This window comes from Nuphar pumila, chromosome 4, assembly GCF_984573655.1.
Source record: "Nuphar pumila chromosome 4, dmNupPumi1.hap1.1, whole genome shotgun sequence".
Taxonomy (NCBI): Eukaryota; Viridiplantae; Streptophyta; class Magnoliopsida; order Nymphaeales; family Nymphaeaceae; genus Nuphar; species Nuphar pumila.
The window spans coordinates 137,607,041-137,615,461 of record NC_143252.1 but is presented as its reverse complement, the minus strand read 5'-3'; the positions used below and the strand labels follow the sequence as shown (position 1 = coordinate 137,615,461).

At 39.3% G+C, this 8,421-nt stretch overlaps 1 protein-coding gene across 1 annotated transcript; it reads left to right on the top strand.

Annotated features, from left to right (window-relative positions):
* The first annotated feature begins 2,015 nt into the window (after positions 1–2,015).
* Positions 2,016–8,034, top strand: LOC149841231 (protein DETOXIFICATION 27-like). Its single transcript, XM_090005215.1, has 8 exons — positions 2,016–2,312; positions 2,401–2,942; positions 3,061–3,147; positions 3,269–3,325; positions 5,306–5,544; positions 6,297–6,415; positions 7,415–7,501; positions 8,002–8,034. Exons 1-8 carry the CDS (start codon positions 2,016–2,018, stop codon positions 8,032–8,034), a joined length of 1,461 nt encoding a protein of 486 aa, XP_089861341.1.
* The last annotated feature ends 387 nt before the right edge of the window (positions 8,035–8,421 follow it).

Sequence of the window (8,421 nt, the reverse complement as noted above, 5' to 3'; positions counted from 1 at the left end):
TCTCTCTCTCTCTCATTTCCTTTTCTCTTTCTACTGTTTTAATAATTGGGCACTCGAAGAAAGCTCAATTATATCTTGAAGTTAAGACATTATAACATAATAATAATTGATAGAAAAACAAAAGAAATTAATGAATGCTTTTGAAATATAGTCATAATCTATTTAATATGGTTGGATACAGTTCATTTGGTTATTATGGTCCAACTTTAATTTGAACTTCAGTGCTTCAATCTTACTTTACAAAGCTGCGTTATAAAAGAAGGGAGCCAACATGAGGTATCAACAGCTACGGTTTCATAAATGCGGGGTAACGTTTGTTACCATCGTGTGAAATGCTACTTCTAATGAAAAAATGTAGTATTTTTTACAGTAGCAACTCACCGGAATATCATGGTTTTCTAATGTTTATGTCAGATTTTATAAGGGTTGAATAATCAACGGCCTATAATGTACCAATTTTTAAACAACAAAAAAATACATTTTTACTTCAAAAAAACTTGATCCAAGAGTCGATTCCTATTATTTTGATCACATTGAACACATCCATGAGGTATGGTCAAAACAACCTCCTCTAAGTTCCAACTAGCGGGCCCATATGCACAGGGGTAGCAAATGCTATCCCCGTCAATACTATGTATATCACAACGTATAAGTTAAATTGGATATAATGGACAAAGAGCCCGATACTATTTACCAAGTCGCAAAGGGCATATGTTTTGTTTTGTTGCTTTTACTGTTTACTGGTTATTCTTGTTGTATATAGTTTTGCATGCTTAATTAGTTATATAACTTGTTAGATGCCTGTTGATTCGAGAAATAAGCGAATGCTCGGAGCTCTTATCGACCTGATCTGAGGCACAGAGGCCCTTCACCAAGCGCTTCAGCAGATTGTGCGGAGTGCTTGAATAATTTCACATCCGTGTGTGTATATATAGGAAAATGGGTTCGTGCTAAACCAATTTGGTGCAAAACTGTGTGCTAAATGGGTTTTCCAGGCTTCTCCGGTGCTTTTTATGTTGTTCCGACCCCATAAATGTGTTGGGCATGGTCGATTTACTAAGAATTCACACCTGGATCATGTGTTTTCGATGAAAAAATTAATGTTTGGAGCCTAAAAATTTTACAAAGATTTTGGACCATTGATTTTTTGAACTTAATAAAAACCCACCAATGTGTTGGAATCAAATGCTTCAAGAGCTGATCCCTCTAAATCAAGTACATAGATCACATTTGTACTGTTAGAATTTAGAAATAAAAAGAAAAAAGCCTGAAAAACCCATTTAGCAAGCAGTTTAGCACAAAATTGGTTTAGCACCTCTCTCTCTCTCTCTCTCTCTCTCTCTCTCTCTCTCTCTATATATATATATATATATATATATATATATATATATATATATATATATATATATATATATATATATATAAAGGATTGTTTTTTTTCATGTTTTTCTAGAACATATAGGAATGGCATCATTGTCTTTGGATCTCTATAGTGCATGTTGTTTTGATCTCATGGATGGATTCAACATGTTCAAAATGATGAGAATCAAGGTTTTGGATAATTATTTTCAATGAAAAAACATGAAGCATTATAAAAACCTACCTACATGTCATAATCATACCTCCTAAGAGCCAATTCCCACTGTGAAAAACATGCGGAACGATAGTTTCATAAAAGCAACAAAAATAGAAAAAAGAAAAAAGGGGAACGAAAAAAAACTTTTGTTGCTCACGTTGCCATTGCCAAATGTTACCTTTTATATATATGTGTGGGTGATTCTATAATGGTACTGTACTAGTATACATTTCATGTGTTAAAATTGTTCTTTTTAATGTGTTAAAATTGACTTAAATATTATATTTTATATCAGTTTTAAGTCACCCCGTTGAGAGAGAGAAAGAGATCGCTACGGTGCTCGTGGCGTTATTAAAAACTACGTCGTTAACACCCCCACCCCACGGCCCCCTCCCGAACTGCTCATTAGTTCTGATATCGATAGGAAACTACTGATCCGATGGCGCAGACGCAGGAGGAGACGGTGCCTCTCTTGGGCCACCAACCACCGGCAAATGGTGACCTCATCAGACCTGCGCACCAGCAAGACCATCAAGAAGAAGGTCCTCTTCTCCAGAGGACATGGATCGAATCCAAGAAGCTATGGAGGATAGTCGGGCCGGCCATCTTCACCCGGATCGCCATGTACAGCATGAACGTCGTGACACAGGCGTTCGTCGGCCATCTCGGCGATCTCGAGCTCGCTGCCGTCTCCATAGCCACCACCGTCGTCGTCGGCTTCAACTTCGGCTTCTTGGTAATCTTCACCACCGCCTCCAACTCCCTCTCTTCTTGATATTGATCAAAGAATTTTGATTCAAAAATCAAACATGTGGTTCGGGCAGTTCGGCATGGCCAGCGCGCTGGAAACGCTCTGCGGCCAGGCGTTCGGCGCCAGGAGGTACCAGATGCTGGGGATATACATGCAGCGATCGTGGATCGTGCTGTTCCTGTGCGCTCTGCTCCTTCTGCCCACTTACTTCTTCGCCCGTCCCATCCTCAAATTGGCTGGCGAGTCCGACGAGATCGCCGATCTCGCAGCGAAGATCTCGCTCTACCTCATACCTCAGCAATTCTGCTTCGTCTTCCTCTTCCCGCTGCAGACGTTCCTTCAGTGCCAATTGAAGAACTCGATCACCGCCTGGATTGCAGCAGCGGCTCTGCTGATAAACGTCGCCTTGAGCTATCTTCTCGTTTCCTGCCTTGGCTTCGGGCTCGTTGGTGCATCCGTGGCCCTCAACGTCGGCTGGTGGGTGCCGGCTTTGGGGCAGTTTCTGTACATGGTCTGTGGTGGGTGCCCTGAAACCTGGACCGGTTTCTCATGGCAAGGCTTCTCGGGTATCTGGGAATTCACCAAGCTTTCTGCTGCCTCAGGGGTCATGTTATGGTCTGCATTCTTCTTCTTCTTCTTTGTTTGTTTGCTGAAAGTTGTGATATGCTGATTTAGTTAGGCGTACTCTAATGTGGGAATTGTTCATTTTTTTCTTACGTTTCATATCATGTAGTTTGGAGAATTGGTACTATAGGATTTTGGTTCTTCTGACGGGTAATTTAAAAGACGCGGAGATTGCCTTAGATGCGCTTTCTATATGGTAAGAAAAATCACCACGTTTGGTGTATGCATTAGTTTTTATTTTATTAGGAGCATTCGCATTAGATTTGATTTATGGTTTTGTGTTCATCTAATTTGATGGTGGTTATGTTGTTCATCAGTTTGAACATAAACGGGTGGGAAATGATGATTCCCCTTGCCTTCTTTGCTGCAACCGGGTACGTTTCTCCTCTTGCTTCCTTTTTTTTTTTTTTTGTTCCCGGGAAAAATGTTTGGCTTGGAAGAAAAGGCATTCTGTGGCATTTTTTTTGGCACAGCTTTTCTCGCGGCTGCCTTCTTGGATCTCATGTTTGGCTGATCAAGAGCAACTGGGCATCGGCTTAATTACTTTCAACAGATTATGATATGATGATCATGATCATGATCCGTTTTCTCCAGTTTTGGATTCTTGCTCTGGGATGATCATGATCTGTTTTCTCCAGTTTCCGTAGGAGAGTTCTCTTCCCGACAATCCAAATGAATCTGGATATTTAGTCACTTTTAACCGTTACCCTGAAAAGATTTCAAATGATGGTTTTCATTACGTTCGGCATTTTCTTCGCTATTGATGACCTGACCTAGTCACATGTGTGCCTATTTCAGTATTATAACTGGACCTGTAGAATAGTACCAGCGTAAGAAGAAAAAAAAGAGAGAAAAGAATAGGCACTTGACGCAAGCTTGACGGGTAAATTCGATTTTTTTTTTTTTGAGAAATTAAGAGGATACTGGGATACGTAATATTTTTTATATTTTAATAGTAAAAGAGTTAATTTTTAGCATAGTTAACCAAACAACAACAACTATGCCTTCATCCCAAAACAATTGGGGTCGGCGATATGAACCAAAAAAGAAAATCATTCTGGCCCACATGAATCCTTCTCCTCCAATCATTTTTATCTAATGCCATGTCATCGGTGAGGTTCAAAGCATTCATATTCTTTCCTATCACCTCCATCCATGTATTTCTAAGCCTACCCCGACCTCTTTTAACTAATATATTTTCTCATTTCTTCATCCTTCTAACTGGAGCACCTTTAGGCCTTCGCCGAATATGTTCAAACCACCGTAAACTATTATCTCTCATCTTATTTTCAATGGGTGCAATGCCTACCTTATTTCTTATCTTCTCATTTCGAATCTTATCTTTTATTGTATTTTCACACATCTATCTCAGCATATGCATCTCAGCTACACTCATTTTTTGAATACGATGTCTCTTGGCAACCCAACATTCTGTACCATATAGTAAAGTGGGCCTAATAGTCGTCTTATAAAACTTTTCCTTCAACCGCAATGACATTTTACGATCGCACAACACTCCAGTTGCATTTTTTCATGCGGTAAGCGGGAATCCTGTGTCAAGCTGAAGCTCCAGGATCGAATCCCTCTGCCACATGGTTGCGGCTGTTGTTTTGGTAGGGTCAGATTAAAACCCAGCTAGACATTAAAAAATAATAATACTAATAAACCGGAGAAGTCTGTCAAACCCTAGCTTGCCTGTCAAGTAAAAAAAAAAGAGATGGGATCCGGTTAGAGTGTGCTATCACCGTATTCCTTCAGAGCATCTATGGATGCTGTTGATCCGGATGGGTCCGGATGGACGGCATCATAATAAGCCTCTTCACTCTCTTTCATGGGTGTTCACTTTTAAGATGAAGGACATTCAAGGCAGCTCTGTCCGTAATGACCTGATCTCAAAAAAAAAAAAAAAATCCGACTGTCCACACCCTCCTACCTTTAGGAGGAACCAATCTGTCTTCATAAATCAGTACACATGGATGACCACATGAAAACCATGCTGTCGAAAGCTCACAGGAATAGTTTGATTCACATTCGTATTGTATCCACTTATATGTTATTCTTAATAAAAAAAAATCCACAAAAACTGGCGTGTCCAGTGTCCTTTTCAACGTGTCCTTGTGACAGGTGAAAAGTACTAATTACTTGGTGTGTCCTGTGTCTTTTTGGCCACGCCCTTGGTGGAAAGTACTAACTGTTTAGGATGACCCATGAAAAGGTGCTGGTTTATTTGAAGGAATGCCCATTGAACTGTGGCCAAGTTCGGTTTGTGTTGTGATCATTAAAGATGAAGAAAGAATTTCAGAGGGAAAGTTTCTTCAGCTAGGAAGATTAATGGCTTAATTGTGCTCATGCAGGGTGAGGGTGAGCAACGAGCTGGGAGCAGGCAATGGGAATGGGGCCAGGTTCGCGACAGTTGTTGCGGTGGTGACGTCGACTGTGATTGGCCTCTTCTTCTGTGCACTCATCATCACCTTCAACAAGGCGTTCGCTCTCATTTTCACATCCAGTGCTGCGGTGCTTTCTGCTACATCCAAATTGGCTGTCATGCTAGCTTTCACCATCCTTCTCAACAGCGTCCAACCCATTCTTTCTGGTGGGTCAGTTCTCATATACACAGCTATATATATTTATATATTGAGATTTTCATAGGTTTTTTTGCAAATCTAACCCTGCAGATGCATTCGGTGTGGTCTATTTGCTTGGAATCGACTTTTGGATCATTGTAATCGGATATATGATTTTTTTATGCTTGCATATTTATGAAAAATTTTAACCGTTGATTTTCAAGCCTTAAAGATGCTTCTTATACATCGTAATCGGATGATCTACATCGTAATTGGATGATCCAAGAGTCTGTTTTTATAAAAATCATGCATCTCTTATGGTAAAATTTTAGAAAAAAGAAAAAAATTATGAAAATCTCTGTTCATACCAATTTACATATTTCACAGATTTACATACTTTAGTTACCTATATATGTGTGTGTTTGGTACTAATGAAGGTACAAAACTATTGAGCTATAAAAATGTATCATCTCTGACTGCATCTGTTTGCTTAGAATCAACCCTTGGATGATAGTTTTTTTTACGTAGAAATATGATTTTTTGGAACATAAAATTTTGATACATGGTCATTTATGTTTTATGCCTTTAGAAAACGCACTTATATGACTTAATCATTTGATTCAAAAATACATTTCTTACTAAACAAACATTGTAGATGGTATCCATAGGGTCAGATCTACCAAAAAGCAGGCGCCTTCTGTTTCAATAGATAGTTATGTACCTTACTACCAATTGTTAATTTGTTTATATACTCATCTCGGATTGTCTTGTCTTGTTTCAGGTGTGGCAGTGGGTTCGGGATGGCAGGCCCTCGTGGCTTACATAAACGTTGGGTGCTACTACATCGTTGGCCTTCCATTTGGCGTAGTCATGGGTTGGGTCTTCAATCTGGGTGTCATTGTGAGTTAGTTAGTTGGACCCTCTGCGACAAATATCACGAGATTTATAAAAATCTTACGTTAATATTGCGAGAAGAAATTGCCTGAAAGTTTAAAACGGCAATTTCTCACAAGATTTTTAAACCGTGACAAATATCTCAAGTGAATCAGCCAAAAATAATTAAAAATTATTATGTGTCAATCAAAATGTGACACGTGTTAAAGCCATTAAAATAATATAAAAATTTTATTTTATGCTATTTTTATATTTATTAAAAATTAGCCGACTCGGGTCAGTATCGTATCGATTTTCTGGCGATATGATACGTAAGAACTGATGGGACCCACACACACTACCGTTGTTATGGTCATTTCTTGGGAGAACGGATCAAGTAGTGATATGCCAAAACACTATGGACGGTAGAGATGAATGTCAGGGACGGTGGAGACGTCAAAACACATAGTAAACACGTTTTGGCGTATCACCTGATCCGTGCTCAGTTGTGCGGCAAAGTATTGTCATCAATTTAAGAATCGGTTTGTGAACCGAATCATCCTTTTCCAAATGATTCAGAAAATCAGCCTGAATCCGTACCGATTCGAATTGTTTTGAATCAGTTTATTAAAAACGATTTTATAAAACGATTTAAAACAATCAACAAAAATCCAAAAAAATCAAGAAAATTTGTCTGGAAAGGGAAAATACATTAATGATGTAAATGAAGACTTAGAAGTTCAAAATATGCATTTAAAAAATATAATAGCAAACAAATATTCCTAATTATCAGAAAAGGAAAAAGAAAACCAATACAGAGAGATTTTCAACAAATTATTAGTAAATTTTAACAACATTGATTGGTACAATTACTGGCTGTCGACCTGCCAAGTGCTTTGCCTGTTCTGTTTTCCCTTTTCTTTCTAAAATTCTTATTGGTGTTTCTCATTTTCCTACATCACAGCCAAACGTATCAATACTTATGTGTACTATAATCTCACCATTTGAATTGGATTGGTGGTGCAGGGAATTTGGGGTGGGATGATCGGTGGCACAGCTGTTCAGACACTCATACTGGCTGCGATCACTCTTCGTTGCGATTGGGAAAAGGAGGTACATATAAGTCATAGACTCGAAGGACCTGCTTTTTAATAAGGGGGCAGCCACTAAGTGGCGCGCCGGTCCGGTTGGGCCGAACACCTTGTTAGGTGTTCGGCGCCCATCATCGGATCTGCTTTGGCATTGGTATGGGTTTGGTCCCACTTTTAGTTAGGTTTGGTGACCCCCTACTTGATTTGGTTGGATGCAATGGTTACTTTTTGCATAGGGCCTTCTAATCAGAGATCTAGGAAAGATCCCAAGGTGTCCAAAACCCAATCAAGTTATTCTACATACGCAAGTTAATTAGAAACCAGATAGAGATTGGATTTGGTGTGCACCTGAACAAATCCAACCATCCTACATTGATCCAGATGGATCTATGACTAATCTGGATGAATCGGATCAACATTTGGGTAATTCACATGGGATTAATGGTAAAGAATTAAGGTGTCTGGTTTCATTAGTGGGGTTTAAGTCGTCATTCAGTCAAGTCTGTTGCTCAAATTTTTCAGGCAGACAAAGCGAGCGTTCGAGTAAGCAAATGAGAGGCCCCGAACTCCCTTAAAAAGTAATGAGACTCAAACCTTCAGGACAGAACAACAAACCTTGGGCTGAGCTGCTGCACAAGAGGTGATGCTTCAGTTAGGGCCGAGAAATGTGAGACCTCCCATCCTGCTTCCCTCGTAAAGAGCTCGTTTGTTTTACTTGCAAGCAATAGGTTTCGAATTCGTATTCTATTGCTTTCAGCCTTCAAATGATTTATTATTATTATTATTGTTTTATTTTTATAAACAAGCTCCAGCTTGCCGCAATAAGTCAGACCAATTATCCTGTGTCATTTGGGCAACAATTCAGGTGAACTCAAGTAAATCGCTCTAAATCAGCCACCTACGTCCAGGAAGGAGGAACTCCACAATCTAAAACGTTGGGTG

What these genes read in the sequence shown, in the direction of transcription:
- LOC149841231 (XM_090005215.1), top strand. Translation starts at nt 2,016, where the DNA reads ATGGCGCAGACGCAGGAGGAGACGGTGCCTCTCTTGGGCCACCAACCA. An exon ending in TTAGATGCGCTTTCTATATG is followed by an intron (nt 3,148 to 3,268) that starts GTAAGAAAAATC and finishes GTTGTTCATCAG; the next exon opens with TTTGAACATAAACGGGTGGG. An exon ending in CGTCCAACCCATTCTTTCTG is followed by an intron (nt 5,545 to 6,296) that starts GTGGGTCAGTTC and finishes GTCTTGTTTCAG; the next exon opens with GTGTGGCAGTGGGTTCGGGA.